At 33.0% G+C, this 19,752-nt stretch overlaps 3 protein-coding genes across 5 annotated transcripts; 1 reads left to right on the forward strand and 2 right to left on the reverse strand.

Annotated features, from left to right (window-relative positions):
• Positions 1–528: 528 nt before the first annotated feature.
• On the forward strand, positions 529–9,104 carry LOC148231533 (uncharacterized). Of its 3 annotated transcripts, none has more exons than XM_088192809.1 (10): positions 529–1,577; positions 1,636–1,839; positions 1,904–1,946; positions 2,016–2,135; positions 2,408–3,182; positions 3,240–3,530; positions 4,761–5,102; positions 5,176–5,248; positions 5,322–5,500; positions 7,683–9,104. In XM_088192809.1, the coding sequence occupies exons 1-10, from the start codon at positions 660–662 to the stop codon at positions 8,161–8,163; spliced, it is 3,426 nt and encodes a 1,141-aa protein (XP_088048935.1). In that variant the 5' UTR covers positions 529–659; the 3' UTR covers positions 8,164–9,104. The 3 variants fall into 3 exon arrangements, with proteins under 3 accessions (XP_088048935.1, XP_088048937.1, XP_088048936.1); XM_088192811.1 differs by having other exon boundaries at positions 4,761–5,066; XM_088192810.1 differs by having other exon boundaries at positions 1,639–1,839.
• A 3,715-nt stretch (positions 9,105–12,819) lies between these two features.
• On the reverse strand, positions 12,820–14,313 carry Dph2 (Diphthamide biosynthesis 2). The gene has a single exon (XM_088192872.1). The coding sequence runs from the start codon at positions 14,192–14,194 to the stop codon at positions 12,863–12,865; it is 1,332 nt and encodes a 443-aa protein (XP_088048998.1). The 5' UTR covers positions 14,195–14,313; the 3' UTR covers positions 12,820–12,862.
• A 2,026-nt stretch (positions 14,314–16,339) lies between these two features.
• On the reverse strand, positions 16,340–18,727 carry Fdx2 (Adrenodoxin-like protein 2, mitochondrial Ferredoxin 2). The gene is made up of 3 exons (XM_088192891.1): positions 18,424–18,727; positions 18,182–18,361; positions 16,340–16,707 (listed from the first exon to the last, which is right to left on the reverse strand). The coding sequence occupies exons 1-3, from the start codon at positions 18,561–18,563 to the stop codon at positions 16,551–16,553; spliced, it is 477 nt and encodes a 158-aa protein (XP_088049017.1). The 5' UTR covers positions 18,564–18,727; the 3' UTR covers positions 16,340–16,550.
• Between the last annotated feature and the right edge of the window lie 1,025 nt (positions 18,728–19,752).

Below are 19,752 nucleotides of genomic sequence, written 5' to 3' on the forward strand. Positions count from 1 at the left end.
CTGACTAATGCTCGATCTATTATATCCAACAGTAATGCAAGAACTATTATTATATATATATCATTTTAATTGTCCTCTTATAAATTAAAATTCGAAGATTATATTAATATTTTATGATTTTATTTTATAGCTTTTTTCTATGTATTATTTTTTGTTTATTATTTGAATTATATTATTTTTTTGTGGAACAACAGATTCTATATATTTCTCATTTAAATTAATAAACAGATAAAAATCAATAACGGGCATTGTGTTTCGTACATTTTAGAATATAGCTCAGTCCTAATTTTCATAGAGAATCGCATATTTTTTTAACAGGTGTTTATCACCCAAACTGCGCCCCATTATTATTAGGTTAAAGCAATTTTGCAGAACCCAAGCATAAGACGTTTATCATTTAAAACATACAATTTCCCTACACTGACAATTTTTCTCATTATCCTTCCATTAATTATGAATATAATGAAATATTTATATTATAATATTAATATATAAAAATTAACATGTTTTTCTCTCTTTTACAGAACCGTAGAAGTTGAAGTTTAACTTTGGTGTCGACTAAGAGAATCAGGATAAAACGAATATGATTTGCTTGAACTTCCGCTCATCGCACGTTGATTATTTTTCGTTTTTATATTTTTTTGCCGAAAGAGCGGAAAATGGCAGCCACTATATCGTTGTACGTCCCACCGGCGCTGCGTTCGAACTTTGAACATTCCAACTTCAGCTACTCCTACTCTGCTCTGCCGGTGTTTCAGTCAGAGTTGAAGAACAAGTACGAATGTTCGTCAGGAACCAGACCGATCAGACCCAAAAGTTACAATTTTCAAAGTGACGACAGACTTCTGTACGCTAACAAACACTTTAATTATAGTAATTATAATAATTATTCAAGTCTTCCATTTGAACATACGCATAAGAAATACACTGTAGAGAGTAACTGTAGTGTGATAAACGAGGAGCGGCCACGTTGCTTAGCGAATCGAGATGCTTATAAAAATCCAGTTCCAGACATTCTAATTGACAATAAACTCACAAGCCAAGTGCAAACGCCTGCTAAGAGATTGGGACCTTCCAAGTCTTTCAGCAGGGTCGAAGGACTCCGGAAGAAGTTTGAATTCCAAACCCGACTGAGCAAGTCCGTCGATTCTAAGTACGATGGCAACAAGAGCAAGAGCAAGTTTCAGATAGGCTCATTCAAGTTTCTCAGTAGAAGCGGAAAGAGCGAAGAGAACAAGGAGAGTGATGCGACTCAAAAGCTTCTCAAGACTACCGTCAAATCGGTCAGCAGTAACATTGCGCACAAAATCATAGATTTAAACAAGTGTTCCAATTCTAAAATCGTCGAAGAAGTACCAAAATCTAAAGATTTCGAATGCGATAAGGTAAAGAAGTTTAAAATAGAAACGTATTGTACCAATTTACCTCCGAAGAGTACGGTCGATTTGAATCTGAGGATAGAAACATGCGAAGAAACTACTACTGTTTTGAAAGATTCTGAACAGAATCTAAATCTTGCATCGTCAGTGCAACGATTGCGGAAATCTATATTTTCTAGTCTAAAGCTGCCGCGAAAGGTATTTTTCTGATCTACGATAATCCTTTTACTTTTATTCATTCTTATGACTTTATCAGCAGGTGTCTACTACCAAAATGGCTTCACAATCCAGTAGGGATGGTTTACCAATGAGTAGAGGATATATTGGTTGTGGAGGATCTTTATCTTCATCGACTATGAACAACAAGCGAAAGTCTGCCGTTGAATTGCTAGCAGAATCTAAGGCTTTCTATGTTAAATCTGAAATGGTTTTGGACAGAAAGCAAGAATTACCGTTAAGAGTAAGCTTATCTGATTATTTCAGTATAAAAAAACAATACTATTAATCATATTTATTATTTTTAGGTAAACAGTACTTTGAGTACCATGAGCAATGCTGGCACACATTGTAAGATCATTTTTATTATTTTTAAACACATATTTATGATACATATCTATTAAATTAATATGCTTAAAGATGCAACTTTATCTGGGAGGCATCGAAGAGGAATCTCAGGAGAACCTTTACAGAATCAATTAAGAAGACTACTAGGTCCCACCAATCTTCAATCTCCAGTAATTCCGCAAGAAAGTAGAAGTGATTATATTTTATTTACTACATAGATGTTTACATAATTCTGGGAATTTTGTTAAAGATTATACGATGTCTTCAATTGGAAAGGTGTTAATACGTTTTCAGTTTCTATATGAAAAGAATGATAAATTAATGGTTAAACAATGCTTCTCAAAAGTTCTTGAAAGAAGGTTTAAATTTTTTAGAAGGCAAAATCCTAGAACTTCATAAACATCCTTCATATATTACTATATTGCTAATGAACTTTTTTTATTCAATGAGTGTTTATATTTTAGGTCAAACTCCAAGATACAGTGAGAGAAAATCTAAAGAATGCTACGATTGGGATACTAGTTCTCATCCTCCAGTATCGTCGAGATCGCATTATAATTCGGGAACGTTTTCAGCAAACTCTTCTTCTGGAACTTCAGGTTCAAAGGGACAAACTAAATCTGATCCTGAACATTCTCGCACGACATCCGGATACTTTTCTTCCAAATCTTTAAATAGACCGTCTAGCTCCGGTGATAATAGGATATTCTTCCCGGATTCGTTTGTTGTTCCTAAACCATCAAAAAGTGATCCGGCTAACGTTTTCTCTAACAGTTTCTCGATTGAGAGTCCTTTTTCGAGTCCAGAAAAAATAGACGCAAGGCAAATTCTATCCGTTGTCGATGCGTACGACGATGGCACAGTTTACGGTAGATCAGATCCTAACGAAGAGTATTATGCGGATAGAGAATTATTAGAAAATTACACTACGATCAGTCCTCCTGCAGAATATGCAGTCACGGAAAGATCGAATTATAGATACATTAGATCGAATTCTCACTCGCACACAATGAAGACCAACCAAGACCCCGCAAACGTGGTGAATTTCAATAGTCATAAATCACTACCAAATTTACATAAACAAGCAGAGCATATTTACGCGGAGACTGGTAGGAGATTACCGGCGATGGGCATTAGTGGTCATTATCTACCCGGAGAGAATCAGAATCTAGTAGCTCCCGTTCAAACGCAGGCTGTGAGATCCAGTGAGGCGCTGAGCTGCTATTCCAAAGCCAATAGGTAAATACTGATTTGATATTTATATTTGAATAGTCCTTTATCATGTATTTATTTCAGCGGTCGATCGTATAGATCGTCCAGTAAAGGCAGTGATGGTTATTCCCGTCGTTCTGCTTCATGCCAGAACAGCGAACTCAGCGGACAGATGAGAGGATCTGCAGATGAAGTGTATTATTACAACAGATCTGGATCTAGCTATGCTAGAGATTCGGGTGGATCTAGCGGCCATTGCAGTGGACCTCTAGGACCACCTAGCTTACGAGGTGCTCCGACACCCAATACTCTATCTTTGCAGCAGCGAAGGGATAGTGGATCTTCCACTCAACATTCTAGTACGAGATCTCATCGGTTAGTATCACATTTATATTTTTCCTTCTACAAGTGCCGGTGCCTTATTTGGGGACACTTGCACTCTCTTGAATTTAGCCAGAAAAATACATGGCATTTAATGAAATACATACTATGAATCTTAATGAAATCGAAATATAAAAAAAGGACCACTGACCGGAAAACTTTTGCCCCTCTCCCTGGAAAAGCTGAAATGACGTCCCTGATTCTAAACCAGTAATTCTAGGGTTATATAGTCTTGAATCTATCTCGGAAATATTTTTTTAAAGTATGTCATTTGATTGAAATCATATCGGAAAACATTTTCATTCATAGATATATATTTTTACTAGTGAAAATATAATTTATCTGACAGGTATTAGTGAAATTATACGCCGCTCTAAAGCCCTCCCCTTAAATTTAATCAGAAAATGCATGTAATTTAATGAAATATATACTATGAATCTTAATGAAATCAAAATATTAAGAACATCGACAACTGACAGGTTAAATTTTGTCCCCCTCCCCCCTTCTTGAAAGGGCTTAAATGACATTACTAATTCTAAACCAGAAATTCTCAGGTTATTCTTCAAATAAAATCTAAAAAAAACAGTCGAATAAATACGTCATTTCAGCGAAATCATATCGGAATACATTTTCACCGGTAGATATATATTTTTACCAGTGAAAATATAATTTATCTGGCAAGTGTTAATTTTAACTTTTCCATATGTAGTAATATATACATTTACATACTTATCATTATTTATTTACATGCGATGTATAAATGTAACAGTGAAGTCTAAATACATTTTCACCAGTAAATATATACAATATTTCTACTAACGAAAATATAATTTAACAGTTGCGAAACGTCCATTTACTGTTCAAACCCAAACCTAACCTACACGAATTAACCAAACCCAACTTGACCTAATGAAAGTTCTAAAACTAATTATAGTTTTGGAACTATAAAATATTAGTTAAGGAAAAGATTTTAAAATACAGAATACTAACGAAAAAAGGAACTTTTTAATTGCCCAGAAGTATTTTTTGAAGCTATCCCTGATGGATAATATTATTAAAATAGGTATTATTATTTATATCTAGACTAGACACCTCAGGTGAAATCATTATATTGTATGTGTTCATTACATCTGTACAATAGATGATATTTTTTATGGAAATTCGTAATAAATGATATTAATTTATCCAGAATAAATGTGTCATATATTAAATCTCATTTTTCAGATATGCGACATACTATACTGACAGATACCACAACAATGAACCCAATGATTTATCTCATCTGGAGTACCACGTCAGTGCTCCACTTCAATTCCAAGACGGGGTCCAATACAAACACGGCAACCAAGGACAGATAGCCACAGTCAACGCCACTGTGTCCATCTCAGCGAATTTCTCTGGACGGAATGAAGTATTCAGAGCTAGCCATATCGAAGGTCAAAACCTGGAAAGGCCGGCCACGGTTGGAATCCACTTCCAAGCGAGCATACCTCCCGTTCAGTTTCAAGACACACACACTCCCGTTTATAGGTATACCGATACATATCCTTCAGAGGGCTTTTATGGGTCTGTATGACATATAGAGTCGTATGCTATTCACAATTCTAACAGAACGTAATCTAGACCTTGCTTGTTTTAGCCAAAGGGAATCGGGGACGCGAGAGAGCCGACATTTGTTGACGAGAAGGCCGGCTTCTTCAGGATGTACTCAAGTAAATAGCTTAAAGCTTTGTAATGTAGTACGTACTAAAATATTATTAATTACTGAATAATGAAATCTTGCAGACGAGCACGTGTTATGACGACGATCATGACGGAAGTCATAGTTTACCTCATGAAGTAGAAGGCAGTCCGCCGAGTATAGGGCTCGGAAACTTTAAAAGACAACGGTGTTTGCGTTACAAGCAACGTTCTCAAGCTCAGCGGCGGCCTATCCTCAGATCAAAGTCAGACATATCCGACAGGTAATACAAATGCCGTTCATGGTTTATTTATTGTAAATTATCCATTACAACATGACAGGCGTTATCAATAAGGGTCCTGCATAAACATAATCAAAAACTACTGATTCAGTAGTGAGACACCAGACTGGAATTAATCTGTAAATCAGTGACACCTATTTTATAATTATAATCTATTTTTGCAGCTTGCAATCAATAGATATCCCTATGTACAATTAAACCCAAAATCGTCTATAAATTCATTAATAGTGCCTAAACTAATAATCTGATTAGAAAGTGTTGTAGAAATAGTTAAAAGGAAATTTAATATTATTTAATATGATATGAAACACTTTGCAATCGGCCAACTAGAATCTGTAGATATTTGCATTTAAGTAAAAACACTTTTTTTCAAAATGAAAAATTCAGAAATTTAGCAATATATTGAAAACAGTTCTACTTTCTTAATTTTACATAAGAAATGACTGTCAAATGTCATGGATTACATTTTTTTTAATTTATAGGCTATTTCATGATAATGTCTCACTACTTACTTAGTAATTGTTAATTGTGTTGACCCCGTTGTAATACATTGGGCTAACGCCTGTTATGTTGCAATGAAAGATTTATAATAAATATATAAAATTAAAATTAAGACAAGATGTTTTCAAAGTGCTTGCCTCAGTGTTTTTTGTACAGGTATTTGATTACTATGCTGTGTTCTATTTTTTCAATAAGTTACAAATTAATGGATTATTATAAAACTTTACAGATACTAATGCTTGTTCACATAACCGCACAAAAATAATAATGTCTTATCTGTGTCAAACAGCTATATATTTAATTGTTACTGACCATTTATTTTGTTGCTAAAATTTTGTAGCGATATTAATATTAAAATCTGCATCTGCACTTATGCACTCATAACTAATCTATGGCAATAGCCATCCAGCTTCTTAATACTCGGGGCTTAATTCATACTGTTAACAATTAAGAGCGTTAACTCTTCTGCAAGTCTCAAAATGGCTCGTATGGGGGTCCGATCGAACTGATACATCGCTTGTTTTGAAGCAAAAAACTATTTTTTTTATATTTTAAAAACTTTTTTTTTTAATTTTTAATTTTTTTAAACGGTATCGTAAGTATATTCAAAAGCTCTATTTCGTATCAAAAATTCAAGTCTATATCTTTGAAAGAAACCAAATATGAGCGTTAACTATATGCCGAGTCGCATAAAAGCTCGTTCGGAGGCCCGGTCAATATACCGTAAGACTCGTTTTTTATTAAAAAATAATAATTAAAAATTGTTTTTAAATGCAAATTAAGTTTTTAAACACTTTTCGCGTACGACATTTTTCAGTAGGATTTCATTTTGCAAAGTTATGACACTTTAAATTTTTACATTGGCCGCCATTTTGTAAAAAAATTTATATATTTTTTTCAACGAAACGTATAGGGGGTGCACGGTAGTTCTATACGATACAAAAAATTTAATTTTTAATCTTTAAAACCAAGCAGTTAAGAGCATTAACTCTTCTGAAAGTCTCAAAATGGCTAGTATGGGGGTCCGATCGAACTGATACATCGCTTGTTTTGAAGCAAAAAACTATTTTTTTTATATTTTATTTGGATGTAGTTTAGGCTTCTAAACGTTTCATGTATAGCGATATTTTGTTAAAATACAAACCTACTGAGTTACGAGTGCTTAAATTTTTATACTTGTCGCCATTTTGCAAAAAATTGACACATTGGATTTTGCTAACAAACATACACAGGGTGCTTAAGAATTCTATACTGTCACAAAAATATCAATTTAAATATGTATAAATAAGCTCACACTGATCTTAACTATATTGCAAGTCTTATGAGCGTATGTATGGTGAGTCGATCGACTCAACACTAAACGTGTTTTGGAAAAAAAAACTTTTTTTTTTTAATTTTTAATTTTTTTAAACGGTATCGTAAGTATATTCGAAAGCTCTATTTTGTATCAAAAATTTAAGTCTATATCTTTAAAAGGAACCAAATACTAGCGTTAACTATATGCCAAGTCGCATAAAAGCTCGTATGGGGGCCCGGTCAATTTACCATAAAATTGTTTTTAATAAAAAAAATTTTTTTTTATATTTTTTTTAAATGTAGATAAATATGTATTATTTACTGATCTTAGCTATCTAAAAATATAAATTGCCTCTTTTTTTTCTAGATATTGGAGAGAAGACAAATCAACTCTTGTAATGGCCGAAAAGTCGCCGAATACTCCTCCTAGTTCCGATAACAACTCGATTAGCAGAGAAATTCGCACAAAGCTCGACAAGTTCTTTGATCAATTAGGAATGGACGACGAAACTTATAAAGAGGTCATATTGAAAGATCTAAAGAAGCCGAGGCGAAAGAAGAGAAGCAAGAATAAGACGTCGCCGAGTCATAATGAATCAAACCAAAACACAGACGAAAACTCCAAGTGTTCCGAAGACGAAGGCAACGATGAGCTGTCGAGCAGCTTCGCTTCCTCCGACCTGAGCTTCCCCGACTCGAATCTGATACCGAACAACGCTGATTACACTATTCAAGGTGCTCAGAACGATAACAAACCCTACAGATCGTACGAACCACTGAGCATTGTGGAGAGAAACGCGAGGATCATAAAGTGGCTGTGCAACTGTCGCAAACTGCAAGCCATTTAATTAACCTTAATCTTAAATAATTGTTACGTTTTGTTTCAATCTTTTGTTACGAACAAAAATTTAGACTTTTTAACGATGTTAATCGAAGATTATATAAATATGTAAAATGTGATATTGCTGGAGGATTCGATGAACTATTCAAAATTATGAGTTATATATATACATACATATATATGTATACTAAAGTTACCTAAATATATTTAAAAGCTAAAAACTATCTAGGATAGGAATTGCAATTGCGCTTAAGGTTCAATCCTCGATTATTGACTTCTTCTAGTCGTCGTTTAATTCTTCTAAGCGATTGTGCGACATTCAAAATTATTTATTGTTCAGAAAGTTTATTTGAAACGTTGCAATTCCTCTCACTAGGAATTAAATGTTGTTCATAATAAAAATTGGGATTGATAGGGCATCGTAGATTTATATTAAATTAACGAAATGTTATGTTTAATCTTATTCGAAAATCGTTTTAATGTCAATTTGTATGAATTGCATTTTGTAATCTAATGTATGGTTGCCAGATTACTTATTTAAAGATTAAAGAACATAAGTCACCAATTTATTAGTAACTGCCCATAATAAACTTATAATGTTTTAAAATTATCTAATTTATATAATCAATGTTTAATTAAAGTTATATTTTTTCTATTTGTGCAATTTTCTGTATGTTTTTTTTTCATCAAACTGAATTCATAGATCATTTGTTAAGAATAATGCAAACAAAAATATTTATAAAGTATCTGGCAACCCCAATCTAAACTAATTTTAAAAGTATATTTAAATAATACAATTTTTAAACTTTGGCTGTATCTGCGTTATAACTATTTAAGACTGATATGTTTATTAATGTTGATCATTTTATAGTAACATTTCGTTTGCTTCTCTATAATAATGTTTATGTATATGTTACAAATTACCAAATATTAACAATCATGTCGCTTTATTATTATTATTATTTATATGTATCGCACTGTTTCTGAAAGATGCAACGAATTTCTTCAGACTCTTGCTTCGTCAGTTCCTTCCTATTTATTTATTAATATTAATATTAATTTATTTATAATTTTCATTATTAATTTATGCATTTGAATATTTATTTGAATACATTCACGATATAATTATTATTTGTTATTTTATTTCACTTTATTTTAACAAAGACTGTTGTAGCGTTATACAAATCTAAGACAAGAAAGTATTTTAAAAATTATCACATGATCTATTTTCATCAAATCAAAAATATTTTATTAAATATCAATATATACGAGTACGATAATATATTTTCTTTCTCTAAATTATTAAAATGTTGAACGAAATCATTGCCGAATAAAATCTAATTTATTAATCGTATTTAGTAGTTTGAAAGTTGGAAATTTTCATGATATTGATAGTGGGTATTTTTCGAAACGATCCGAGTGATCTATTCTTGTAAAATTTTAAGCGTAAAGTTAAAAATACAAAAGCAGTGATTTTTTGACGTGCTGTGAGATAGACGACGGTGCTAACAAAAAAAAACACAAATTAACATTTAACGGGCACCAATTTGATCGTTTCTGTTTTACGTTCCTCGGTAACGTTTACTTTTTTAGCACTTCGGTATATTTAGTATCGTAATTTAGAAGAAGAAAAACTTCAATCTTTATATTATATATTAGTAAAAGTCTAAATTAAGAATTTAATGTTCATCTTTAAACAAAATGTTATGTACAAAATGACGAATAATAATATATTTCAACTTACATATTGTTGTTATTATTAGTTACAATTTATATTGTTTGATTTAAGAACATATTAGTTATAAAAATATATACAGTGATCGCCATATTTATATATTTTATTTTAATAATTTATTTAACTAATATATCTAATTGTTTATACACTAAACTAAAAAAACATATTAAACATAATATAAACATAAACAGAATATAAAAAATACTTTAATATTATAGTTTATTTCTTAATGAACGAAGGTATTTGTTTAATCAATTGAGGAAACCCGCTACATTTTTATATATACACAGTGTATACATGGCGATCACATTTGCCACGCTAAACCGCATTCAGGGAAAGAGAGATGGAAGGTCCTTGGGCCTACGGTTGCATTTCGCGTTTCGGCCCATGAGCGTCCGGATATTACCTAACCTGGCTTTCGCGCTTGCATACTGCGCATACAGGCGCTATGTCAGGCCTCCTTCCTAGGTCGTCATGAGAGACGACCTGGACTGATAGACCGTCGTGATTTAGCTACTGATGGTCTCCGGCATCACTATCCTTTTTGGAGACTGAAGGGAAAAAAAGATAAGAGGTGATTTATCCATGGCTCTTTTGCCAAATCTCAGAGATAATGGTTTCGAGCTATGGTCACGACGACATCGCTCAGCTGTTGCCTAGGATGGACAAAACCACCGACAGATATTGCACAGTGGTGTCAGCTCGACGTAATAGAAACAAATAGATCATGGATTATTCAACGAGACGCATAAGCTAAAAAAGGAGTACAAAAGCCACTTACAAATGCATCATAATTGAAAATCACTGGCGAGGGAGTCTGTGGTAATCACATGCGCCGCGGTAAACCACAAACAAGAAAAAAAGAGATAAGGGATGACTTATTGGTAATGTAGTAATGTCCAATAGATAGAATTATGTTAAAACAGAGACTCCAGCTCCGCCCTAAATCAACAATAATTGTATATGTCAGAACACCTCACATTTTTCGGATTATATATAAGTTGGAGCACCAGAAACGTCATTCCAGCTTTTTTCTGGCAAAATTTAAATGGGTTTCTGTTTAAAATCCACGTCAAAACCAATAAAATCGTGCCGAAACGCTCGGTTATCTAGTGTTCAGATTAAAACTTTTTATAACAATATTACAACTTACAATATCCAGGTCTTTTGAAGTAGTTTTTTTCGTATGTATGAGTTTGGGAGACCAGCAAGACGTTTATTTTGTGTTTATTTTTTGTGTGTGTTGCGAATGTTGCGATAGGCCGTTGGCGTTCCATATGGCAATATATATAGTAAGCTTTTTATAAAAAAAAATTACGACTAACAATAAGTGAGAAACAAATAAAGCATATCTAAACCGAAGTTTGACCAGTAGGAGAGCGAAAAAAGCAAATAATCCCTTCTCAGAAGTCAAAAGCAATAAAATCGTGCCTTCACCGTCGCAGTGGGACAGTGAAGGCACCGTCCCACTGCGATGCGACTCCCATTGCGACGGCGCCGACACGATTTTATTACTTTTGACGTGAATTTTTTACTTCTGAGAAGTGATTATTGTTTTCACGCCCTCCTATTGACCAAAATTCGGTTTGAATACACTTTGACCAATACTCTCATATCAGAAATCCGTAGTAACATCGGTAAGGATGGCTATTTTAATTTTAAAACATAGTTTAATATCCAAATGCAGACAAACAATGGATCAACATGGAAAATGCGACGTCTTTCAGTACTTCCTCTTCTGCTTATTTTGCTCTGAGTGATAAAGTTTTAGTTTGTATTTTGGACTTGAAGAAATATTTATCTACTGGTAAAAATATATTTTGATTTTACTGGTAAAAATATAACTTTACTGAAAAATATACATTCACTAACATTTATACATCGCATGTACATACATAAATAAATAATGAAAAGGTAAAATCATATAATTTTAATAGAACATGCCAGATAAATTATATTTTCACTTTGTAAACATATATATCTGCTAGTAAAAATGTATTTTCATATGATTTCACTGAAATGCCATTTTTAAAAGAATATTCTTTGAGAGATACGGCTGGTATTTTTAAACGTTATTTCGCACTTTGTTAATATGTGAAGTCGCACCATAAGTTATTTAAATATTATTTCAATAAATTTAAGTGGTTTCCAACCTTAAATTATACAAAGTAAAACATATTATAAGGCTCAAAGGTTCGTGTCACCTTTTAGTGCCCAATGCATACTAACAATTTTCTTAATGATATCTATAGATGTAATCCGCGGTCAAAGGGTTAATATCTTATTTCAATCAATCGATTTTTTTCTTCACTATGTGTTCTGCTAATATTGATTTATATAATGGCCTGTTAATTAATTTAATACCTTTGCAAAAAAACTTACCTTTCCTTGAACCATGTGAGGAATATTCATATGAGCAATCGCCATGTGAAAGATCGATTTGTGAGCTATGTTCCTGTGACCAGTTTCCACGTGAGCAATTGTCAGTTTAGCAAATTTATTTTATACTTTTTACACGACTGTTAGGGATGATTTATGTTTCTTATTATTTATACAATTCATTGGCTTGGAAGAATGCTACACCATAAAAAGTTATCTAGAAATTATGAATATTTTTATTAACACTAGATTTACGGGTATAAGCCCGTCAATTTGACGGGTGTCATTAAAAGTAGGTATATAGTGATCAGATTTTCAAAAATAAAAATAGTATTAATATATTTGCGTTGCTCAAACATAAAAAATCTGATCCAAATCAAATCAGAAACCCGTCAATTAGATGTGTGCCGTAAAACTAGTGTCAAAGAATGTAAATCCTTAGGGTCACACTTCTCATTAGTAAATTATTTGTTTTAAGTTGGAGCCCAAGATAGAGCGAGGTTGAAGTATGAAACTGAATTTAAAAGAAATAAAAAATAAAAGCCTACATATTCATAAATATTTATTCAACTGAACTACATTTAGTCGATTCTTACAATTCATTCGCATATTTGCCGGGGATTCCGCTCCTACCCTGCTGCGCCTTCTCCACTTCGGTCTCGCCCAACTTTTGTTGCAAGCCCGTCCATGTACGATCAGTCAAATGGTTGGCAATATTCAATTTAGTCAGCGCCCAATCTTTGCTTCTCAAAATGTTCACGGTTCCGTCAGTCTCTTTCCCTTCTTCTTCTTCTTCTTCTTCTTCTACATCGTCATCATTGACTATCTTCATCCTACCGGTGATAAAACTAACATCCGATTCAGGATTAGCCATAATATCGCCCGTTAACAAATCGTTGAAGTTAGTCAAATAATCGGTTGAATATTGATTTCTCGAAGAGTTCAAAGCCATTTCTAACTCATACGGATAAGCAATCGGTTGTAGGAACTCCCTATTGCTATACAAATCGTTTTCAGGACAAGCTATCAATACAAAAATGTCAATTTCGTGCAAATTACACAGTTTAGCAATGTTTGGTTTTCCGACTGTTAGAACGTAGCTGTTTTTTTTACTTAACTTGATCAGTTTTTTCATGCGATTGATTATCGAAGTGAAGTTTTTAATCGATAACGTACAAACTAGTATACCGATGTTGGTAGCGTCTTTGCATTTTTCTATAATGAACCGCCGACGTTTCAACCAAGTGCTTTGCGAATACGGATTCGTTGTTTTATTAATCAAGTCCATCATAAATAGACTTTTACAATTAAGGGATATCGCCAAGTTGAATAAAGTCTGATCGTCTCTGCCGATGTAAATCACTTTGTATTTTTCCAATTGTATCCTTCTCATTCCTCCGTGCGATCCGATTACAATTCTGCCGTTGATGAGTTGCGTTGCCGCAGCATCCAACTTTATTATAGCAATTGAAAGATGAGGATATATAGCGAAGAGCGCCTCTGCGAGAGAATCTGAAACATGCTCGTACGACTGTTGATAAACCAATACAGTGTCTGTAGTATCGACGTGTGATAGAGCTTCGATAACTGAATCGAAATTTAAAGCTTCTTTCGGATGCACGTAATAGACAGACGCGTTAGTCGGAGAAAAGCAAGAGCGGCCGTAATGTACCAAAGCTTCAGCGTCGACATGTTTAGCCGACGTTTCATCAATGCAGCAGTTGGAGTAAGTAGTGTCGACAGATATGAATATCTTCTTTGAAGTAAGCTCTTCCAATGCTTTGCAAACTAAGAAACTGTCGCAGAGCATGTTGTCAGGGAATTGAAGCGATATTTTATCATATCTGTTGGTGGTTATCCATTTTGCAGTTTTCTTGATCTCGTATTTGTAATCTAGTACATCTACTATCGGCAATTCTATCATTATTAGCGAGATTTATCAACGAGTAGTGAAGCTAGGCGAATGTCATCACGAAGAACAAAACGTGATTTGACAGATCGTGGTTAGCTTCGACGTCAGACTTTTAGCTCCGTAACAGAGCTAAAATCATTTGTATTTCAAAATTAACATCATAAATAAATATGACCATCATTACTTAAACACAATTTTTCCAATGTGTCATGATGACCTTTATTTATAATTTTAGATAATATTTAAATTAAACTGATTTTGAAAATATCAAGACACTAAAAACAAAAAATGTTTATTTATAAATGCTGCTGTAGTTAAAAATAGGTCATCTCGGACATTTTTGTTTGAGAAAGACAAAGAAGGAGAAATATTTTAAAAAGGACAGTCCTCCTCAAAAAATAACTCTCTTATCACAAATATAATATAATTTATTTATTTAAATTAAATTGAGACCATCGTAGCCTAACAGGTTACCCCAATGCGTCGCGATGGTCGAAAACAATAATTGTATTATTTCAATACACAATATATATAATTAAAATATTACATATAAAAATCAAACAAATAATCATAAAATATTAAAATTAAATAATACGAACTGTCAATGTTAAACAGGTCAATGTATCGCCGGATGGCCACAGCCATAGGCGACTCGGCAAGTGCGGACGTTCTAGCCCCAGCGGCCATCAAAAGAGGAGGCGATCGTGATTCTCAAAGACATTCTGGAACCCAAAATTGTAATTCCTCGCGAATAGCTAAATTGTCGGAAGTTTCTATAGTCAAAATGTTACCACCGAGATCTAAGTGGACAAAATTAATGTCTGACCTTCAAGCTAAACTGGAATATGGGCTATTTTATATTTTTTCTGAACGATTTATCCTGCAAAGCCTTTACCGCTAAAAACAAACCAGTACCTTGTTTCTCATTATTTATCATGTTCAGATGTAATATTATATATGAAATAAATAAAATATATAAAAAACACAATAATAAATTAAAACAACACACTCGTTCAACAGACAAAGCAAATCATAAATAGACCAACGAACGATCAGCCCGGCATATACACTAGAAGAGGATCCCAACGCTAACCCCTTGATGTTACCGCCAGAAATCCGAATGTGACTTATTGTGAATTTACGGTGCGTTTTGTCTTCCAGTAATATATTGCTTCCTGTGACCGTTTCGCAACAAAGAAATGTTCTTTCAATGCATCGGAGTTCATTTGCGTGTTATTTATGTGAAACCCTTTTTTTCTAGATTTAACGAAGGCTTTTGTGTGGTTGCATCCTTTACATTCTATTGTCTTATTTATCCTTATTATTACCGATAATCATCCATGGTTACAGTAATTATTGCGCGAGTTTTAAGAATAAGAATCCCCACAATTGATTTAATTGTATATAATCAAATGGCAGTTCATTTACTTTGAAAACCACCACTGAAGCGTTAATTTCTCTTTTGCCCAATGCATGAAATAAGCATTTCCCAATTCACGAATTCGGCAGACATTTTGTCGAATTCATGAAATAAACAACGGCCTTGGATTTTTCATGATTTAGATCATTTTTTTGCCTATTTCATGTAATAGACAATTTCTTAAATTCGGCGTAATTTATACACAACTAATCCAATGAAGCAATATTATGCCTTCCGAGTATATTTTATATTTTAAACCATTGTAGTCACTAACCGTGTGTTGGTAAAATATAAACGTAACGATGCTGTTTATTCAGTTGCGTGTCTTGAAGATTTCTAATTAAGCAGTTATAAAGTTTTTGATCCAGATAGGTGACGATTTCCTTCATATGTTTTATTTGTAAATACACCTTTGTTCAATGATTGCTTTCTACTGGACAATTATGTAGGAGTCCCTAAATTCTTAATATTTTATTAAAATCAATGCTAATTTGTAGTGTCAATAGAATATTAAGAAATTGCGCTTCTTCAAATTGACTCTCAAATATTCGTATGGTAAAATAGATATCCTATACAATTTTTTTTAATCTGATAAATTTTTGCAGTTTTTTTTAGATAGTGGGTAAATACATAAATGATAAGCATGCATTAAAAGTGAAAGTCATTAATAAAGGTGTTATCTAATCTATAAAATATTTATTATCATTCGTTGTATGTTTATCATATAATAATATTGATCAGGGTATCATTTTATTTATTTTGTTAAAAGAATAAATGTTGTGACAAAAATACATTTTAATAAATCTCAGACTTAAAAGTACTAAATAACAATAACATTTGTCAAGTGTTATATAAACATAATACGTAAAAAAATGAAAACCAAAGCACCGACAATAGATTAACAAAAAAACAACATAATAATTTGAGCTATACTTAGACTACTTAAAATTAATTCCGGGCATCGTTGACAGTGGCTGGAACTTGCACTTCGAGCCCGTCCAATTCATCTGTTAAAGTTATCTGGCAACCAAGCCTGGAAGTATCCGTTAAGCCATGCGCTAAGTCGAGCATGTCCAACTCTTCATCACCTGGTTTTTCTGGTAACCTAAATAATAGAAAATAATCATTAAAACTTATAATCTAATAAGAGCATCACATTTCATTGTGATATATTTATGGAAATTTTGACAAGGTTTGTCTAGACATTTCTTATGGCTAACTGTTTATGAATTATTTCCCCCTTTTGGAGTTCTGCAGGGTTGCAACCTGACACCACTGTTAGAAACTCTAAATTTTTGTTGTATGCCAACGACATACAAGTGTTTGAATGAATCCGACAGATTATCTTTAAAGACTTATCTATAATAGATTCATTGTAGAGAAGGCTATCGACAATAGTTTAAATTTTAGTATCGGAAAGTGGCATGTTGTGTCGTTTTTAATAACCCAGATAAAAATTAAATAGCTAGAGATTTCTACCCAAGACCTCGGAATTACAGTCAAGGGGAAGTGGCAATTTTTCTATACATTTTAATATTAGATGTGGCAGATATTTTAAGAGATATTGTTATAAACAATACGTCATTGATTCACTGATTTTATAACACTTTAATCTATAATAAATCTTGAAACAAGATACTTAATTTGAAACTCGTGCAGAGGCAATTATTCTTTCATGATTGAACAAATCAAGAAAAGATTTCTAAGACATCTCTATATTAGTGTTTTACCAACTGTAAAACTCTAAAATTTTACACTAACAGAATATATAAACTTGTGCTGATTTTAATGATGTTTATTTCAATTAGTAAATTGAATTATCAGCTAAAAAATATATGTATATTCGAATATGAAGGTCATTAACTGTAATTAATTTTCCTAGCAACCTAATAATATTAAATAGTTAACTATGCCGTAAAAAAATAATTTTTGAACGTGACAAGGTCATAAATATTAATCATAACTAAGACCTATCTACAACTATCAGTTCTATCCACTAAGCAGGAGGACATTATTTCAGCTTTTACCAGGGGGGGGGGGGCAAAAATTGGACAATCATTTTTCGTTTTTTAAATAGTTCTAGTGTTCATATTACGACTTTTTATAACAATATTACGACTAACGATAAGTGAGAATCTAATGAATCATATCTAAACCGAATTTTGACCAATAGGAGAGCGCAAAAAACAATTATCCCTTCTCAGAAGTTAAAAATTCATGTCAAAAGCAATAAAATCGTAGCAAAATATTCGGTTATATAGTGTCCATATTAAGACTTTTTATAACACTATTACAACTTACAATATCCAGGTTTTTGTAGTATGTTTTTTTTCCTACGTATGACTTTTGGAGACCAGCAAGACGTATATTTAGTGTTGTTGAATTTTTTTTATTTCTTACGTGTGTTGCGATAGACCGTTGACGTTTCATATGGCAATTTTTTTTTTTTTTTTATAAAAATATTACGACTTACAATAAGTGAGAATCAAATAAAGCATATTTAAACTGAATTTTTGTTTTTGTTACACTTTAAAAATCACGTTACAAAGTTCATCCAAAATGCTTATCATTGCTAATACCTGTCGTAATCTTCTTTTTTTAATATGACGTGACAAGTTGAACAAGTCAAGGTTCCTTCGCATGCTCCGTAACCGTCCAGATCCAAATCAGAGTCGACCACCACATCCAGCAGGGTGTCTCCGACTTTCGCCTTGACCGGTATTCGTTCTCCGTCGTGCCTGACAAACGTCACCGTCACTCTGAAATCGATCATTTAATATAATCTGCGGCTCGATACGATTGCGCAACTTATGAAACTCACTCTTTATTCTTCAACGAAGGCTCCGCCGTGTGCACTAGTCTGGAGCTAAACGGTTTGACAAAAGGGGTGTGTATTTTGAGGCTCCTGACAGGTGTCCTACTTAATTGGCACAGAACGTTTCTAGCCAAAAAACTAGCCATGCTGAATCGAATATGGGCAGTTTCGGTGCGTCTGGCTCAAGGTCAGCTAATTGATACCGTCATGAATTAATTTGACGTGACAAACCGCCTACGACACCCAAGATCGCGCGACGTGTGACAGCTAGATTGCATATTTGAGCCATAGCACAATTTTTATTGGCCATGAAATTACATATTTTTAAATAATATTTTGACAGCTTGCTTGATTTTAAACATTTTACAAAACATATTTAAATAGTGAACTTATTTTTAATGCGATATTATCAAACACTAATCTACTCTAACAAGACGATTAGGCGGCTTCCATATATTAAATCATAATTTTTCGTGAAATTTTAACTCCCCTCCTCCGTACGTCACATCACAGAATCAAAATTATTTTGATTTATAAAAGCAATAATATCACATGTAGTATAAGATATGTATTTGTGTGAAAGTGATGTTGCTGAATTTTTTTTTCACAAGTTCTGTATAATAATAATAAAAGATGTATTCGATATTCATAAGTCACATTGCAGCTTGGTGAATTATCTATTTTAGGAAAATTGTTTTATTAAAAAAAATCAATCATTAAAAGCACATTAGGTTTTCTTATGAACAAATACAAATTCATGTTTTCACATTTTTTAAAAGACCCCTAACCCTTCTGTCACAGACTGTCACAATTCTGCTGACCCCCTCCTTTCCCTAAAGCTGTGACATAATTTAGGGAAGCCGCCTTATTTTATTTTCAATAAGAAGGAATTCATATTTACTTCTTTCTGTTTTATATCAAACCACTATTCGTAGAAAGCAAACCAAAAATTGCAATAATTAAATATTCTTTTTCACTATTAGTTAGAATTTAAAGATTTATGGTAATTATCAGTGGTGTAGTGGGTCCGAAACGCGGCGGGGCGGCGCTCCGGCACATTTTTTAGAGACAGAAGCGCGCTCCTGTAAATTTTATAAATCTCCAAATTTTAAAACGTATCGGAAATTTCACAACAAAATCAAAACTGAAAAAAATTGTTCCTATCTGCGCTCGTGTAACACAAAAGAATCAAAATAACAATAGGCAGTCCAATTATATAGGTTGTTTGTACAAAGTCATAAACATACAATACAGAGTCTTCCTTCTGTGACACACATTTTTGCAGCCGATTGCCTTTTCTTTTGAATTTTGACCGAATGTATCGGCCGTATTCAG

The sequence above is a fragment of the Plectrocnemia conspersa genome, unplaced genomic scaffold (genome assembly GCF_051122295.1).
Source record: "Plectrocnemia conspersa isolate PC_06_02 unplaced genomic scaffold, ASM5112229v1 ptg000009l, whole genome shotgun sequence".
NCBI classification, from domain to species: domain Eukaryota; kingdom Metazoa; phylum Arthropoda; class Insecta; order Trichoptera; family Polycentropodidae; genus Plectrocnemia; species Plectrocnemia conspersa.